Source organism: Ovis canadensis, chromosome 12 (assembly GCF_042477335.2).
Source record: "Ovis canadensis isolate MfBH-ARS-UI-01 breed Bighorn chromosome 12, ARS-UI_OviCan_v2, whole genome shotgun sequence".
NCBI lineage: Eukaryota > Metazoa > Chordata > Mammalia > Artiodactyla > Bovidae > Ovis > Ovis canadensis.
Window position 1 is genome coordinate 41,140,627 of NC_091256.1, and position 19,986 is coordinate 41,160,612.

The window sequence follows — 19,986 nt, forward strand, 5'->3', positions numbered from 1 at the left end:
TAGCTCCCCTTCCTTGAATATAATATGAAATATTCATAATCATATACCTGAGTTTAACAATTATACATTATAGAATGTATACTCCACTTACAACCTGTTTAAGAAATTCTTTTTTAACTTGAAATAGTTTCCTCTTCAAGTCTTGGCAGTGGGAATAATGACTTCTCTCACCAGTGGAGTAGGATGGGACTCCAGAGGTAGAAAGGACAGAAGAGAGAAGAACCCAGACACCTCCATAAGCAACAGAAAGTATTCTAGCAGCTCAAACTCTCAACAGGACTGTGGGTGCTTACAACACCAGGATTTCCTGCACTGAACTTGCTTCTACTGTCTCAAGTAAAAAACATATACAGGTCAGATCTGAATTGTGTGAGGAAGCTATTACCACCCCCATAAAATGCAAAATGCTCTACACTACTAATTCTTTATGCTCCCAGAAACCGAAACCTTCACTATTCAACTCTTTCTTTTTTTGGATTTATAAACATAAAAATCCTACATTAAACTGATAGAAGAACTGAAACAAACTAGAATACTCTTTATTAAAAAATAAATCATATACACTTACAGGTGACTGCTCTAAATTTTCATGCAAGTAACGCTGAGTCCGCTTCACAACAGACACATCTGCTCCCAAGAAAGGAATGGAATAACTGCTGAGTTCTCTGCAGTAAGAAATTGGCCACCTGCAAGACAGACCCATGTTCCATCTTTTCCATTCACAGTGACCACAACTTTAACTGGTAAATTTCTGAATAAAAACTTTAACTCTTGCTGAGGCAATTAATGATAACAGTAATGATGGCAGATCTGCTCTTAGTTAAAACTTACTTTAGTATTTGTCCTTTGTTCTTTACACTTGCACCCAAATAAGTGACAAGTTGCTGCTGCTGCTGCTAAGTCACTTCAGTTGTGTCCGACTCTGTGCGACCCCACAGACAGCAGCCCACCAGGCTCCCCCGTCCCTGGGATTCTCCAGGCAAGAACACTGGAGTGGGTTGCCATTTCCTTCTCCAATGCATGGAAGTGAAAAGTGAAAGTGAAGTTGCTCAGACATGTCTGACTCTTAGCGACCCCATGGACTGCAGCTCACCAGGCTCCTCCATCCACGGGATTTTCCAGGCAAGAGTACTGGAGTGGGGTGCCGTTGCTTTCTCCAAAGTGACAAGTTAGAACACTAGTATTCTTCATACCATGGGCACTTAACACATACATAATCTAACCATGTTCTGTACCCCAACAATTTCCCCAGATAACAATAACAAGAACACTCATTTCAATAGCCAAACTCTGAGTTCAGGGTTCTCACATATAAACACTATTAATATATTTATTAATATACATAAGATCATCACATTTTTATTACATAAAATTTAACTGATGTTTAATTTTGATACTGATGGTGAAGAGTCATAAAACTAATTTTTCCCAGAATCCAAACGTATTATTATATATGAAGTAGTTAAACTTAGTGTAACATATTAATTATATTTTATTTATCTTTGAAAATAACAGTGAACTCACTATAAAAGTCTCCAGGCTTTTTTAATAGCATATGTTATTAACAGTCAGATAAACAGTAATATGCTTAAAGAGCAGATTTTGTGATAATATACCTTCTTTTCAATTTTGGTCCAACAATTGGGACAGGCTTCATATCTGACTCATTTCGTAGTTTTTTCAAATTACTCTTATCTCCAAAACCATAAACTGCTGACTTCCAGGTACCATCATGAATGGACAACCCCTAACAAAATAATTCAAGAGTTAAAGAAACATGTAAACTCATACAACACTGTAAATCAACTACACTCAAAAATATTAAAATATTAAGAAATATGTCTTAAGGGATAATTACTAAAATGTAAAACCAAGTCATTTATAATTGATACAAAGAACATTTCATCTTATTTGAGCAAGGCATAATCTCTAATTCAATAATCTTGAGATGAATTTTTATGACCAGATAGGCAGCAGTAACATTCATTAGTACAATCATATTCACTGTTTACACCTTTTTACATACTACATATTTACAACATGTCCTTTCTTCTTTCCTCCTACCATTATTTATATTTTTTTTAACAAGCCAGTGAGTTTCACTTCATCATTTTCACTTAACTATCACTGATTGCTTTAAGCAGGAAAAAAGAAATAATAAAACCATCAGAAGATTCATGTTTTCACATAATAGCTTTGATGAAACTGAAAGGTAGAGAGATACCAATCTAACTTCCATTTTGTTACAGATTAATCACTTCTGTTTTGCTAAAACTGAAACAGAGCTAAAAATCTTCCGAGTTTAATTTGCGAAACTATTCTCAATCTGCGCCTAGCCAATTTGACCTATTTGCAAAGATTTCTTAAAATCAGGGGAAAACGGATTTTTAAAAAACCTAAGAGTATCTTCTTATACAAATAAGCCATTAAAAAGACAAAAATTACATCTCATTTAAAAAACCCTTTATTTTGCTAAAAAATAGAAAAGTGCACAGAACATAAAAGCATAATTTAATGTAATTATGAGGCTAACATCTATTTAAGCCCAGAAAGCCCTCCTTTCCTGCCTTTGTGATAATCAAGAAAAATTCCTTTTTTTTTTTTTAGTTTTACCACCTAAGAATTCATTTCTAGACAGTGTAGTAAATTTTGCCTGTTTCTAAATTTTATAGAAATGGAATCATATAGTGTACATTTCTTGAGTTTTGCTTCTTTTGTTCAAAACTGTGATGTCAGGATTTATCATGTGTTAGAAATACCTTTTTACTCTGCAGCTGACCTTAACATTTTCTTAATGGTGTCTTTGATTAAAAAATACTCAATTTAAAAATTTTAAATGTATATAAAAATACTATATAGCATATTAGAAATTTGCTTAGAGAAATTTTATAAGTTTTCATCACAAGAAAAAAAATTTTAACTAAGTGTGGTGATAGATATTAACTAGTGGTGATCATTTTGTAATGCATACAAATACTGAATACTGTTCTGTTGACCTATTGCTATGTCCCTGCCAATATTACACTCTGACTTGATATTCAAGAGCATTGTTCTACCTTATTCTCCTTTAAGAAAGTGTTGCCTATTTTTAGCCCTCTGCATTTTCATACACATTTTAGAACTAGTTTGTCAAGCTGCACATTAAAAGAAAACAAGCCAAAAAAAAAAAAAAAAACCTGTTTGGGATTTTGATTGGAATTATATGGGATTATAAATCAATTGAAGGAAAACTGACATCTTAATAAAATCGAGTAGTCAAATCCATGAATATGGTGGATTCTCATATTTCCTTGCCTTCTTTAAGGTCACTCAATAACATTTCATAGTTTTCTTCATAGAACTCTGATACATTTTGTATCACTTATTCTTAAGTATTTGATTATTTTAATGTTTTAAAAGTTTTGGCTGCAGTGGTTCTTCGCTGCAGTACACAGGCTTCTCAAGTTGTGGTGTGCGGGCTTCCTTGTTGTGGGGGCCGAGCTCTAGAGCACACAGCCTCAGTAGTTGCTATGCATGGGCTCAGTTGCCCTGTGTCAGTCATGTGGGATCTCAGTTCCCCAACCAGGAATTGAACCCACGTCCCCTGCATTGGGAGACAGTTTCTTGACCACTGGACCATCAGGGAAGTCCTCTAAAGTTCTTGATTTTTTAATGCTACTATAAATGGTTTCTTTTTCAAAACAATTCATTTTCTAACTGTGGCTGGTATATAGAAATGCAACTGATTTTTATATTTCTGCTTTCTATTCTAGTCTTCTAGCAATAATAAAGACTCGAGTGGAAATAAACAAAGAAAAGAAAAACAATAAAGTCAATGAAACCAAAGCCGGTTCTTTAAAGAAATCCATCACACTGAGAAACCTTTAGCTGGACTGACAGACAGAGAGAGAGAGAGAGGGAAAGGGCTCAAATTACTAAAATCAGGAATGAAAGAAGTGGCATTACCAATCTTACAGAAAGAAAAAGGAGTATAAGGAAATACTGTGAACAGTTGTATGCCAAACAAATTAGATAACCTAGATGAAATGAACAAATTCTTAGAAAGATACTGTTATGGATCAAATTGTGTCCCTGCCGCAAATCTGTATGTTGAAGGCCTAACCCTCAGCACCTCAGAATGTGCCTTATTTGGAAATATGGCTGTTGCAGATTTAACTAGTTAAGTTGAGGTCATACTGGAGGAGGTGGACCCCCAACCCAAAATTACTGGTGTCCTTATACAAAGGAGAGATCTGGACACGCACAGACATCATGTGAAGATGAAAAAGAGGTCTGAGTGATGCCTCTAGAAACAGAGGACACCAAAGAGCGCCAGCGAGCACCCGAAGCTAGGCGAAAGCCTGGGGCTCCCTCAGTCCTCGGAAGAAACCAAGCCCGCCAGCATCTTGATCATGGACGTCCAGCTTTCTAGCTAGATCAGACTGCTAGCTAGGTCTAGACTTCTGCCTGAAGCACTGTTTCCCTTGTTTAAGCAACCCAGTTGGTGGTACTTTATTATGGCAGTCCTAGGAAACTAACACAGACACAAACTACCAAAACTGACTTGGGAGTATATGCAAAATCCTAAAAACCTGTAAGAAGTGAAGAGACTGAATTCTTGTTATCTCTTCACTGATTTCTAGTGTACAATTTCTAGACTGTAATAGTATTATAGCCTGAAACATACTCTAAAACAGCGACTGGCACGCTATTTCTGTAAAAGGTCAAACTAAGTATTTTGGGTTGTGTAGGCCACATATGGTCTCTGCTACACATTCTTCGTTTTCCATTATAGCTCTTTAAATATATTAGAATTATTCTTAGCTTGCAGCCATATAAGAGCAGGCTGTGGGCTGACACCTGTACTGGAGGTATGGAAGTCGTTATATAGCATATATGGAAAACCTGCATCATCGTGGGAAGATGTACTAGACAGCACTGTCTTGAGAATATGATTTCAATCCTCTGAAATTCTTTGAGTCTTGCTTTGTGATCCAATGCACTGTCTGTGATTCAATTTTTATGTAAAGTAATAAAGCTTAAGGGGAAAAGCGGGAGAAGCAGCAGGAGGAAACCAATTCTGGGCCAAGGGATGCTTCTTCAAGGGAGTTATCTTTGTCCATCCTTGGGAAATTAAGGCTCCATATTTTGCTTTAAGGGGAGTGAGAAGGAGCTGCATTGAATATGATGTTTTCAAATCTTTGGTCCTGATCAAGCCCCAACTTAGAGTTCTTATAAAAACAGGACTTAATATTTATTGAGTGATTATTAACTGCCAACCACTGTTCTGATTTATATTCATTGACTAATTTCATCTTCATAACAATTATATGAAGGAAACAGTATTATCATTTTGTGTTACAGATCATCTCCTGCTGCTCTTTCAAGAAGCCTCTGCTTTTTAGCTCTAATTATTTTCTCATTATCTCCCTGTAGTGGACATCTGTTTTTGTCAGTTCTACACTGGTTCCCTGCATTGAATTTTTAATTCTGCTACCCTGTCTTCTACTTACAAAACTCTCTTTCCTATTTGGAATTTATTCCATGGTGTTCAGAAGGGCTTGGCCCTATGATTCCCCCTCCAGAGGCCCATGACCCAGGCCTGAGCTATCTGCTGCTGCTAAGTCGCTTCAGTCATGTCCGACTCTGTGCGACCTCATAGACGGCAGCCCACCAGGCTCCCCCGTCCCTGGGATTCTCCAGGCAAGAACACTGGAGTGGGTTGCCATTTCCTTCTCCAATGCATGAAAGTGAAAAGTGAAAGTGCAGTCGCTCCATCGTGTCTGACTCTTTGCGAGCCCATGGACTGCAGCCTACCAGGCTCCTCTGTCCATGGGATTTTCCAGGCAAGAGTACTGGAGTGGGTTGCCACTGCCTTCTCTGTGGGCTGAGTACTCCATTATACCCCAGGTCTCACTGTTTGGCTCAAGAATGACCAAATAACCCAATACTTGAGTAATCTTCCCTAATTTTGCATACTCAAACTCTGCCAGCTGTTTCTGGGAGATCATGAACCTTAAGTACAATGTGTATCTGCGGCCGCCAGCACTTCCCCACCATGGTGAGAGCCTACACTGAGGAATACAGAATTACTGAAGAGACATGAAGAGGACAAGGGGTAAAGATGAGTTCTGATAACATCCAGAACATCCAGATCCAGCCACACTGTTTACCTGCAGACATTTGGTTACAAGAATCAGTAAATTCTTTCCTGTTTTGTTTAAACCAGGCTGAGTTGGCTTTCTGTAACTCATGTTCCCCAGAGTTCCAAGCATGTCTTTCATTCTCATTTCTGTGGTTTTGTTTTAGGTTGCTGCCTCTCATCTTCCAAATGCTATTCACTTTTCAAGGTTCAACTTAATTAGGCCTTTATGAGGCACTCTCAAATTACTCAGTCCCACTATCACTTCCCTTCCCTGTGATACTCTAGCAGATATTATTTGTAACACAAATTTTAACATGTTTTACAGAGTTCTTTGTGTTCACCAATCTGAACCCATAATCCAAAGGAACAGACCATTACTTAAAACGTCCACCACACCATCCCACAGTCACATCTTGATTAAACTGTCTCCTCTCCCTTATCTATACCTCCTCACACCAGCCTTTAGAATTCAGTCCATATCCCAGCTTCTCCAAAAACTCCACGATTTCTGGCCTCCCAGGTAGATGTATTCCCCAGTCTCAGAATCCCTCAGTATTTCACCTGACCTCTTTGATAACGATTCTTGTCTCCTGCTAGTCTAAGTTATTACCTCTTTAAGGGTTTGCATGTTGTTCCTTTACACGTCACACTATCTTGCACTATTACATATACTTGCATTACACAACACCTGAAATACTGAGCATTTGTTTTAAAGAGAACAAATATTTATGAAGCCTCAAGTATAGACACAGAATTGGGTTAGGTACTATTGGCAATAAAAGTACTACCACAAAACATGGTCCTATCCCCAAAATGCAATTATCTTATGTTCCCAAATAGACCATAAATTCAGTAAGATTACATTTACATCATATATTTCCTATATGGTCACAAGAGCATCCAACTCTAAGTTAGGCACATAACAAAAATGCACTGATTTGCACTACGGTGATAATTTTCTAGGGTAACAACATTTCACCACATAACAATGACAAATGCTTAGTGTTCGGATGAAGATAGCTCATTCTAATATAATGAATTGTGCAACTGTTTTAAATAAATTCTATCTTAAGTCAAAATAATTCTCAGCAATCTTTAATTTTAAAAATTAAATATAGTGACTTTCATGCACTAAAAATTACAATTGTGTATACAATTTAATTACTCTAAATCTTTTTAACAGGCACGTATCATTTCCAAAATGTTTTTTCATATTAACATAGAAAACATGTGACAGACGAAAACTAACCTCAGGTCCTGAACATATGGTCAGGAAACTTTCCACAGCAGTCAGTGTACCTAAAAGAGGAGGAAAATGGTAAAAGTAAAATCAAATAAAAATCTATTAACCCAGGACAAATAATAATAAGCTATACCTATTCATTTAGGAAACATTTTTATTAAGCTTATAACTGATATAATCAGGAAAATCTGTGCTATAACAGTATTATTAGGTTACTGTAAACAGATTTAAGCAGCAGCTAAAGCCAGAAAAATTATCAGAAAAAAAGTACTTTAACATAAACTAACTGCTGGTACAGACAAAATGTTTTCTAGCAGTCAAACTGACACTGCAAAAAATCTCTTCCAGTAAGGCAACAATTTAGCTCATTCATTCTGGAAGCCCACCAGTTCTCAAAACTACACCTATGGGAATTTTTCCATTTTCCAATATGAAAGCTTTTAAGAAGGCTCATTAGTAGTGACTTATAATAAATGTTGGAGAAGGCAATGGCACCCCACTCCAGTACTCTTGCCTGGAAAATACCATGGACAGAGGAGTCTGGTGGCCTGCAGTCCATAGGGTCGCTAAGAGTTGGACAGGACTGAGCGACCTCACTTTCACTTTTCACTTTCATGCATTGGAGAAGGAAATGGCAACCCACTCCAGTGTTCTTGCCTGGAGAATCCCAGGGATGGGGAAGCCTAGTGGGCTGCCATCTATGGGGTCGCAGAGAGTTGGACACGACTGAAGTGACTTAGCAGCATAATAAATGTACAGAAACCCTACCAAAGTGGGCCTTTGTGATGGCTTATTAAATACTGAAAGTAAGGCTGTTTAATTGAGATAAAAATGTAGACAGTAAAAATAAAAGTAGAAAACCAAAGCCAGGAAAAAAGAGGAGAAATCAATTATATTAACCATGAGGACTAACATACACGTAGAGTGGTTAAGAATTTAATTAGTCTTTGAGCTTATTGAGAGCAGTAAGGCAAAAGAAAAACATAATGGGCTAGCGAATTCTCAAAACGTGATAAAATGAAATACATCTATTTCTTAAGAGACAGTATTCCCAGTTTTAATTCCAAGAGAAAATTAAAGCATGAGGCCTTTGAAAGCTGACAATGAGTAAGGTAATGAATAACTATGTCATCCACGACGATGTTACACCAGAGAAGAACTAAAGCCACATAAACATCTTTCTTAACACAATGAAAGCAGTAGCCAACATCATACTTACTAATGAAACAATGGAAACATTCCTAATAAAGAGAAGGGCATGAATTGAGCAACTTTAAAATATCTGACACAACCAAAAATAGATCATTAAAGTCTAGCTCACTGGAGAGGATTCTGAGAGTTAAGAGAATGTGGCCTGAATATATGGCTCTGTGATCTAACCCTACGCACAGGAAGAACATGCACCACCTAATATGTATGTATGTAATAAAATGTGAACCACGTGAATTAACAATTAGTTGGGGTATTTGCTAAAATGCTGACTCCTTGGTTTCAGTATTGAGAAAAAGTTTTAAAACAAATCTCAAAGTAGTATTTCTCCTTTAAAAGTAAAAAAGGACCTATCCAAAATAACAACTACTAAATATTTAAGAATAACCTCAATGGGAAACATGTAGGAACATCATGAAAAACAATCCAAGCTTTTTTAGTAAATGAAGATTTTTAGTAAGTTTTTTAATAAATGTAAATATACTAGATCCATGGGTTGGAAGACTAAGTATTTTAAAGACGCTCAATTCATGCCCTTTTCTTTATTAGGAATGGTTCTAGTGTTTCATTATTAAGTATGATGTTAGCTGCTGCTTTCTGACATTCACTATGTTAAGAAAATATTCTATTCCTCAATTTCTAAAAATCTAAAATCAGTAAATGGTACACATGTGCATTACATGTGTTGAGCTTCGGTTTCAAAGCTACCTTTCTAACATAAACTGGAACACATTCCATCTTTTTAAGCTCTAGAATGGTTTATACAGAACTGGATTTATGGGCTTCAGATCATCTTCTAAAAGGATTTTTTTGTATATGTATGACATTAGTAACTTCCATTGTTTTACTACATTAGTAATTTTTCCCATTCTTATTGTCTCCATTTTTATACATGAGCTAAAAAAAAAAAGACATCAAAAACTTTGTTCAATACTTCCTAGCTTCGTTCATTAAAAAATTAAAACTTTTCAATTTAGTATGATACTTTAAGATATAATAATTCCTAAACAAAGCAAGTTTGAATTTATAATGCTTGCTAAAAGATTTTTCCACAACTAAATTTCCACAACTATAACCATAACTAGATTCAAAAAATGGAGAATTCCTTCTTTTAGAACACTTATAGTACTATCCATACCTCAAAAACCAATAGTGTCAGTAGCATTTTCTAACATGCAGAGTTATATTAAAACAAAGTATGTGTTTTAATATTACCCATTAATAATTATGTTTCTTTTCCCAAGTAGATTTGAGTTCATCACAATTACCAACATGAAATTATTCTATTTTAAATTCCATTATTGCTTATTGATCAATAATTACCATTCATTTTATCTCTGGTATATATTACTCCCAGATCTGCTGGAATGGAGTCAAAGCCACTGCTTCCAATGATATAAACCCCCTTTTCTGCAGCTTTCTCATGATACTTCCAATACATTAGTTCCAGAAACTAAAGATTCAAGACAAAAGATCTAAATCAGACCTACATAGAAACATCTAGATCAATAATAAAGAACAAAGCAATTAAAAAGCAAATTTAAACAATTTAAAAAACAAAGCAATTAAACTGTGAAAACGCTAAGATGCCTCTGCAGCAAAACATTAACTGTGAAAATAGTCAGCACTTATTCAGCAAACATACCTACTCTGTTCCAGGTGAGAGATATGCTGATCTGAATTAATTCATTTTTTAGAACTATTTTTAAATGTAAAAGTAATTGCTATTACGAAAAATTAATATAAAAATATACAAAGAACGCCAAACAAAGCTATCCCAAATCACATCTTCCTGATGAACATCATTACAAACATATATCTGTGCACATATGTAACAGAAAGATAAGAATGGTCAGAAAGGAGGGGATGCAAGAAGATAATAACGTCTGTTCAAATCCTTTTACCTGTTTTTCAATAATTACTTTTTTAAAACAATTTTAGATTTACAGGGAAATAATTGAGTAGAGGAGTGTTCCTAGGCACTCTGTACTCAGCTAACCCTATCATTTCATCTTACACATTAATGTGTTATAATTAAAGAACCAATCTTGATACATTATTACTAACTGAAGTCTATACTTTGTTCAGATTTCCTTTGCTTTCACCTAATGTCCTCCTTCTATCCAGGATCTCATTCGAGATACTGTTCTACATTTAGCGGTCATGTCTTCTTAGGTTCCTCTGGCTGTGACGGTTTCTCAGACTTTTCTAGCTTTTTATGACCTTTACAGTACTGCCCAGGTACTTGGTAGAATGTCCCTCTATTGGAATTTATTTCATGATTTTCTCATTACTATAGTGAGGTTATAGGTTTTGGGGAGGAAGATCACAGGAGTAAAATGCCATTTCATGATGTCATATCAACAGTACATACTATCTCACAAATATATGGTTACCAAAGCAGGAGGGAGGGTGGGAGAGAGGGATGAATTAGGAGTATGGGGTTAAAAGATATATCACTAATATAAAATAGATAAACAGTAAGGATTTACTCTATAGCACAGGGAACTATATCCTATAATGGAAAAGGATCTGAAAATACATATAGCTGAAACACTTTGTTATACGTCTGAAACTAACACCATATTGTAAATTAGCTGTACTTCAATTAAAAGAAGAGAGTATATACTATCAACATAATTTATCACTGTTGATGTTGACCCTGAATACCTGGCTGAGCTAGTGTTCTCCAGCTTCTCCACTGTAAAGCTTGTCTTTTCCATACACTGGAAGGAAGTGACTGTGTGCAGCCCACACATAAGAAGGCAGGTGTTATGTTTACCCTCCTTGAGGGCACAGAAGCTACGTGAATTACACGGAATTCTTTTGCACAGGAGATTTGCCTCGTTTCCTCCCTTGCCCTTTTTTTAAACTGAGTTACTTAAATTTGCATTTTCGGTGTACACACTTTCTGGATCACTATTAGGTTTTGATACCACATTCATAGTATTTTACAAGATAACTTGGAAGCTTTTCACCATTTTCTTTGTTCTAGAATATTTTAAGTAAGAGTCAGTTTTTCTTACATTCCTGCTTCTGACTTCTTGCATCAGTCTTGGTAATTTACACTTTCTCAGCACTTTCCAGTATCACCAACTGGTAAGCTCTAAGTATGTATACACTATACTGGCCACTGATGACAGGACTGAGATTCTAGGAGCATAGGAGATTATAGTTATAAAGGAACTAGTGTAGCTTTGTTCTTCGAATACTCCACTCCCTGCAGTCAGGCAAACCTCAATTCAAGTCCTAGCTTTTCAACTTAATGGTTGTATGACTCTGAGCAAGTTTTAATTAATTCTGTTTACAGCATGCAGTAGTTATATAAATCAACACATACTATACACAAAGGCTTTGAAAGAAATCAGGCTGTTGGGAACAAATTAAGAAAATATGAAGCTATGCTCTCCTTCAAGCTTTTATTGAAATACCATCTTTAAATGCTAGGGAGGAATCATTACCTTCTAAAATATGTCCGCAAAATTGCACCATTTTTCATGTGAACAGAAGTTGTATTATTAATTCTGTTCTCTTTTCATTTTACATACCTGAGGTTCTCCAGAGATGTCAATACAGCTAGTTCCATTTTCAATACATGCTTTTATTACAGGTTCTCCATAAAATCGGTACTGAGAGAATAAAGAAAACCAACAATTTACTCTTAGTTGGCAAGCTTAAATGAAGGGATACCATTGAGTTTTGGAGGTACAGTCTTGGTTATCAAGAAATCAAATATTAATAGTCTAAATAGAAAATTAGAAAATAATATAACTACCATATACTGACACTCACAATGTAAATAAAGGACTGATGGAATTCTCTCTAACTTAAGATAAACTCGGAAGTTTCACAGAATCAGTGACTCATTTGAGCTCACTTCTGAAGAACAGTAAGGCTTTGCCAGATCAGGAACGACCCTACGTGCCCTGCCATCAAGACTGAGCTTTATCTTTTCTGCATTGCTGAGCCCTCCTGGAGGATTTGAAATAGGACAGTGATGAAAAATTTACAGCACAGGCATATCACTCTGCCTGTGGCATTATAAAACAAAACTTATAGCAAGTAAGAAATGAAGGACAAAGCTAAGGAAGCGGAAGGATTTACTAAGGGTGAGATATACTTAAAAGAAATGATCTGACTTCCTGATTAGCAGGACATGGAGGCCAAAAACCAGTGGCTGTATTAGACAAAATAAAGACAAACAGGATGAAGAGGTTTGGAAGGGATAAGTTTAATATTGGACACAGTAGATAATCTGAGTGATTTTACCTCCCAAACTATTTGTTGCTCAAACTCAAGGAATTTCACATTTTAAAACTATACAATAGTTAATATATCAGTCAGTCCCATTTCAAAAGAAGCATGATGAATTTTTCCTTTTGAGGGTAGGGTAGGAGAAGAACAAGCTCCTCTGCTTCTCTCACTCCTCACAGCAAAAGATGGAGAATGGAGATGGTCTGCTTCCTCTAGACTTTAAGAAACAGGTAAAGGGACACTTACAAGACAAGACAGGGCACTGCAGGGACTGACCTTTTCACGTGGCTTACAGGTTCCTCTCTACCTAACTCCACAGCCTTCTCTCCCCCTTCTTAAAAACAGCAAACAACACTGGAATGACAGGACTGGGAAAGTGTAAGTTTAAGTTCTAGTTCATCCTCTGCCACTAACCAACACTAAAATTACTGAAGCACTTCACCTCTGAGGCAACAGAGCACAGCGGAACAAACAAGGGCTTTCAAGGCACCAAGACCTAAGTTCAGATTTTAAAATCCATCATCTACTAAATTGTACGAATTTATTTACACATCACGGACATGGATTACTATACTAATATACATTTTTAAACATACATAAAAGTCAAAGCTCTATTTTCTTCCTGTACTCAACGGATCATCTTAGGTAATATTGACACACATCCATTTGAAACTCATTTAGTGACTTCCTTGGCCTCCTGATTATTTTACCCCCAAATATCTCAAGTTACTTATGTCAGAATCACCTGGGCCCTCATTAAGCCTGCTGGTTATTCAGTCCCACCCCAATGCCCTCCAGTAAGAAGTTTTCTGGGGTAGACTCCAGGAACCATCATTATAAATAAGCCTCACTGGTGACTCCAATGTACATTAGAGGTAGAGAATTGCCTCCCTAGACATTCTCCCCAGAAAATCTCACCTACTTTCTGGATTTCAATTAAAATATGTATGCTGATGACTTCCAACTCCTATCTTCAGAGCTGCTCACTGATGAGGTTGCCTCATCTGCAGCTTCTGTCATGAAATTCAGGATCCACAAAAGCACAGAACATTTGGCAAAACTAATTTCTCTTAGGCTTCATTTTCCTTCCTCTATTTTCTCTTCATCTTGATTTCATCACTTATTTACAGAAAATAATTTCATTATAATTCCATTACATATTTCCTGTCTTAACTTAAAAATATCTAGCATACACCTCAGTTTCAATACATCCAAAATCAGATTCATCATCTTTCTCTCAAAAGCAGTTTCCCCCTCTCCACTTCTGAGCACAGAAGACCATAGAGAATAATGCTGAAAAGTATTCACTCAGTCATTTCTGTCTATTTTGACATACCGCTTGTTTATAAATGCCTGCTTAGTTCCACAGATACCATTTAGTTCTCACGAAAGAGACCCTCACAAAGTAGAGAAATGGGTCTTAAAAAATCCCTTCAAAGAAACAAATTACGACACCAAAACTAGCAAACTGGCATCTACCCTGGGAGAATAATCCATATTACAAAGTAAAAACAAGCTTCAGAGCAGAGGTTAAAGAGCAGAATGTTTTGGAGGCAAAAAGCTAGAGAAGACTATAAACCGTCCAACTGGAAACATCCAGAAGGTAATTAGATCCAGTTTAAGGGGTAGGTTTTCAGTGGAAATAAGTTAATGTGGGCATCATCAGCATACAGACGGTATTGAAAACTAGGGATTTCTAATCTTTCTGACTACGACCCTAAGAAATTCAGTTCACATAGTGACTCCATACACAAATGTTACCTGACATGAAAGCTTCATGAACCAATACTTACCTTTATTATGTGTAATTCATCCTATTTTCTACTTCAGTCTATCTGATTATTTTCTTTTTACTGCCTAGTCTTAATCCACTGAATTGATTTCACAAGGTTTAAAAAATACTGGCCCAGTTACACTTTCTGTTTGGAGTAATAAAAATGTTCTGGAAATAAAGTGCTGATGGTTCTATAAGACTGTGAATGTACTTAATGTTACTAAAGTGTACACTTAAAAATGGTTAAAATGCTAAATTTTATGTTATATACATTTTACCACAATCATAATCACATTTTAAAATGGTCCAGCAAATGTAAACAGAAAAGAGTTTCTAAGGCTTAAGCTCTGAGGCCTCTGGCATTCACAGGAGGATAAAAAGCTAGGGGGCAGGAGAGGGGGACTAGGAAAGGGCAAGAATTTAGAAACTAAATGAAGAAAGGAAAAAGTGATCAACTGGAACAAATGCTGAGAGGTTTGACTAAGATGAGCAATGGGAACTGACAACTTCTGACAGGACAGGGATGTTGGCAGAGTAGTTTCACTGAAGGCCTAAGGATAAAAGCCTGACAAGACTGGAGAGAGGAGAAGGTGAGGAAGAGGAGACAATAAATAGAGAGAACTCTTTCAAGGAGTTTTGCGCAGAAAAATGTGAGTAGTTAGAAGGGTATGTAGAACTTAGGGAAGTTTTTCTTTAAATGAGAGATATAATCCCACATTTGTATGTTGAGAGGAATAATCCATCAAGATGGAAAATTTGATGATAACAAGAACACATGTAACTATAAACCTGTAACTATAAAGTCTTTGAATATGGTGCCCAACAGAAGCAGGGGCAGTTTTTCCTTATAAAAGGAGGTAAGGCAAAGTCAAGGTATAATGCAGGTAAGTAGGTAGTATAAATTCTCCCGACAGGTAGGGAGACAAGGAGGGAGAAAGGGAAGGAGAAAGAAAGAAAGAGACAAAGAAAGGAATAAAGTTACCAGGTAAGAGTGAGAAAGAAGGAAAAAAGGAATGGGATGTCAAAAGTATGAGAAAAAAGAAGTTATAAAACTGTTGCTTCAGAGAATAGAAGAGGAAATAGCCTAGGGAAACAGAACTGCGGGAAGTACTGAGACTGCACATGAGGTTTGTAATCACATATTTTAAGTGGGACCAGTCAGCATCGTGATGCATTTTTCTCCAGCCACACTAGGTTACACATGTTCACGTAAAGAGTAAGCAGGGAGCTGGAACAATCAGGGCTCGGATCTTTCCAGAGTATGGGGAGGAAGGGACAAGTTCGTTTGAGGATGTATATAAGACAGTGATTCAAGCAACAAATCACAGAGCCATATTCTAAGCTAGTCAAGAACAAAATAAATTGAACTAAACAACAGAAACATATTTTATGACAATCAAAAAGTTTCTGGTTTCATTTAACAAAGTTATGAACAATTTCCTAAATGCTTTGACAATTAGGATTGCTTCCTCTGATCAGTAAATGTCACCAACATTCACCATGTTACACAGACCACAAGTATCTCTTTCTCATCCAGGCCAACAGCAGCTGCTTGAGGTTCTCTTGTCAGAATATCTGGACTCAACCACTTCTCTCCCCGTCTAACACCCCTACCCTGTCCTTGGCTTGCTTGCATCATTCTACTCTTGGTTCCCTACCATCTATTTTTCCTCAGAAGCCAAAGAATTTCAAAACCGTAAATCAAATTATGTCAACCTGCTTTCAATCGTTCAATAACTGTCATATTTAGAAGAAAAATCCAAACCCCCAACCTTGACCTTTCAGATCTAACCACCTAGCTTTTGGGTATCTCTCCAATCTAACTCCTCACCTCTCTGCCCTGTTCACGCCCAACTACACTGGCCTCTCTCATTCCTCCGTCTCTCCAAGAACATGCTCATCTCACGACCTTTGTGTTTGCTCTTCCCTGCAACCCCCTACCCTCCCATACACACAGAGTTCATTCCCTCACTGCATTTAGGTCTCTCTGCAAAGCAATACACACACGGTTTATTCCCTCCCTGCATTCAGGTCTCTCTGCAAAGTTACTATAGAGACCTTCCCTGACCATCCACCCAACAGAGACTGGTGTGCCAATGTTTTTCTCTCTCTTCCCTGTTGTATTTTTCTTCAAAGCACCTGTCACTTACCCACTATTATAACATATTTTTCTGTCTCCTCACTGGACTATCAGCTTCATGAGAGATTTTCTGTGTATTTTCTATATATATATTTCAATAAATATTTATTGAATACATGAATGAGTCCTTTTAAAACATCTTTCTTTGTACATGCATTAACATATACACTGTTATCTAGCAGTACACAATGCAATTTTAAAAATAAATAAAAAGCAGATTGTGGGTACCTGCTCATTTTTCTAGTTAAGGGGCATATAGCACACAACAGTTCTAGCTGTAGCCACTAAATAAAACAGCAGCAACCCCAGAGTCTAGTGTCAGTCCCTCTTTCAGGAGACTTTGGTCATGTTCATTTGCTTCTCGTGAGAAGCAAAAGCTCCTCGTAAAGGGTTAACGTCCTGAATCAATTCTTCTGTTCCTTGCCCTTATGTTTCTCTGGAATACAAAATACCAGATTCTGCTAGAAATGAATAGATTTTTTTGTTCTGATACAAAGAAGGGCAGATTACTTACTGGGCCTACACAGTTGAGGACAACTGTTGCCTGTTTAGCCATTTCATCAAGTGAGGCTGGATTAGTGATATCACAAATTATTATTCCAACCTCAGATGACAGTGTCGGTCTTCCTGAAATAAAGAATAAATCGTTTTAGGCAAATCCCAATACAGTATTAGATCTCCCAGATCTTCCTTTCATAATAACCAGTGATGGCAAACGCACTAAGAGCTAATTCTTCCTCTCAAACATAACAGTTTTTAAACAGGTAATTTAAAAAAGGGAAAAGACTATGAGGTAAATGGAGTTAATACGAAGGGTTAATAAAACACATTGTTGTTGTTTAATTCCTAAGTCGTGTCTGACTCTTTGCGACCCCAGGGACTGTAGTCTGTCAGGCTCCTCTGTCCATGGGATTTCCCAGGCAAGAATACTGGAGTTGGTTGCCAGTTCCTTCTCCAGGGGATATTCCAGATCGAACCCCTGTCTGCTCCACTGTAGGGATTCTTTACCACTGAGCCACTGGGGAAGAAGTTCCCTAATAAAACAACTTAACGTTTAAAAGAAAATCTAACATAAGGAATGTGTAAATGACAACTCTATGTAAAATGCCAATTTTACAAGTTTTCAGAAGAGGATTTTCCTGTCTTCCTCTCCAGGAAGAATTATCAATGCAGTTTCTTATCAACTATTAAATAACTACATATGATAAAATTATCAGGTGGAAGGGAGTTAACATTAACATGATGAAACAAAAGAGGATTGAAGTGTAAAACACAGTCTAGGGAAGAACATTTAGGTTCATAATAAGGAAATAATTGGAATAAACTGAATCAATAGAGTACAAAGGTTTCACGAGTCAAGGTGTACTCCCTGCAGTAACTTGATGTGTGCATTGTAAATGGTAGCCAACTAGGCTGTATCCATACCATCTTCTTGAACAAAATAAAAAGGAGGAATTTTTAAAAGGAAATTTTAATAATCAAAGTATTTCTTCTGGAAAAGTAAAGAAAGACCAGAAAGCTCTTCGGGAAAGATTCTGTGCTTGGTAGTGGTAGCAGGAGAACTGTAGAAGAGTCAGCCTACATGGTATCTCCTGTACAAACCACAAACAAAATAGGTTCCAAATTCCCACCATAACAGGACTCTGTGTAGAATTAGAAGGAAGTGAGATGAAGCTTAAACAGGAGAATGAAGAATATCCAGAACTCTAACAGGTGCTATTTGTCTGTATGAAGGGGCAGTAGGGTGGAAAGCTACAGTTAAAAGCAACTGACTCCTAACCTAAAGGTCTCCCTGCAACCCAAGGGCCACGAGATTAGGGTGTTTGTGTGTATGTGACTCTCTCCTCCTCATCTGAATCCCAGCATTTAGAATAGGACCTGACATTTAAAAGACCACTCAATAAAAACATTTTTCAATGAATGCAGGAATAAGTAAACGCCCCAGACAAAACCACACCAAAAAAGTTGGGGAAGGTTTAATAGAGGGACTGCTGGAGAATTCTTACAAGCAAAAATGAAATTAAAAATTAAAACCACAACAATGTTATCATTAAAAGTCCTAAGCTTTCTCTCCCATTTCCAAAACGCGGCAGAGAGTACAAACAATGAAGAAGCCAGTGCTCTACTGTTCTATCTGATCAAGTGTCTAGAACTTCCAGCCCTGTAACCCTGGAAGCAGGGTACAGGTACCCCTGGCTCTAGACGGGGAGGGAGCAGAAAGGAAAAACTAAAGTTCCTGTTTCGCCAGCGGGAGATTCCCTAAGGGAGAAACTGAAGGGGGGATTTCTCTCTTTTCGTTTTAGGAAATGGGGAAAAGCTCTGACATCATGTGAAGCATCGCTCTCTTCTTCCTGGCCTCTAGCAGGTTTGGGAACCTCGAGGGGCACCCAAGGGAGAGAAGCGCTCATTGAAGGCGACGGGAACCCCTCAGCCGGGAGACAGAGGCTCGTGGGGGTGAGAGCCGCGGCGGCGGGGCCGAGCCCAAGGTCCCGGGACGTCCCAGCCTGCCCCCTTTACCCAGCTTCATGGCAGCCCTCTCCAGCACTCGCAGCAGCTTCTCCCGGGAACGGCCCGCCACGGCCCAGGGCAGATGGGTAGTCCGCTCCGGGGACACCTGCTCCCGCGCCACCTCCTCGGTCACGAACTGGCCGGTAAAGCCAGAGGCGCCGAACACCACCAGGTGGAAAGGCCTCTGCTGGGTCGCCATGACGAACCCACAGCGACGCAAGGCCCGGGCCGGCCTGAGTCCACGGCGCCTGCGCCTCAGGCAGCGACCACAGTACCGGGCGCAGCAACCGCCTCTGCCGCGGCCGCTGCGGTCTCTGCCGCCTGCACACCGCGCTCCCGAAGTCCCGCGCGCGCCGCCTAGCCACAGCCACGCCCACGGCCCCGCCCACGCCGCCGGGTGCCCAGGGGGGCTGCCACGCCCACTCCTCGCGTGTGTTCGCCAGAGCAGCCCGCGAGGGCTTTGTGCTTCCCAAGCTTCCCAGGTTGGCGGGAGCAGACGGTGGCTACCCTCCGACCCGTCGATGTTCTGACACAGCTCTGAATCCGTTAGGTGTCGCATCTTTTCGCTCTTCCGTAGGCTGGAGGGGGCTGCGGCTGCAGCCAGTTATTCCTTTTTTTTTTTTTTTTTTTTTGGCAAGAGGAGGCTGCTCAAAGCGAGAGTTTGCCAAAACATGATGGACTGCAAGGAGAGCCAACCAGTCCATTCTAAAGGAGATCAGCCCTGGGTGTTCTTT

The 19,986-nt window shown here is 38.2% G+C and overlaps 1 protein-coding gene across 1 annotated transcript in view; it reads right to left on the minus strand.

Annotated features, from left to right (window-relative positions):
* Nucleotides 1-19,986, minus strand: part of SCCPDH (saccharopine dehydrogenase (putative)) — a 29,567-nt gene extending 9,581 nt beyond the window's left edge. Inside the window, exons 1-7 of the mRNA XM_069545495.1 lie at nucleotides 19,262-19,986; nucleotides 17,259-17,371; nucleotides 12,125-12,205; nucleotides 9,900-10,029; nucleotides 7,374-7,423; nucleotides 1,617-1,747; nucleotides 569-686 (exon numbers count right to left, since the gene is read on the minus strand). Coding sequence (XP_069401596.1) covers nucleotides 569-686; nucleotides 1,617-1,747; nucleotides 7,374-7,423; nucleotides 9,900-10,029; nucleotides 12,125-12,205; nucleotides 17,259-17,371; nucleotides 19,262-19,811 — 1,173 coding nt within the window. The 5' untranslated portion in view covers nucleotides 19,812-19,986. The remainder of the gene's footprint in view (nucleotides 1-568; nucleotides 687-1,616; nucleotides 1,748-7,373; nucleotides 7,424-9,899; nucleotides 10,030-12,124; nucleotides 12,206-17,258; nucleotides 17,372-19,261) is intronic.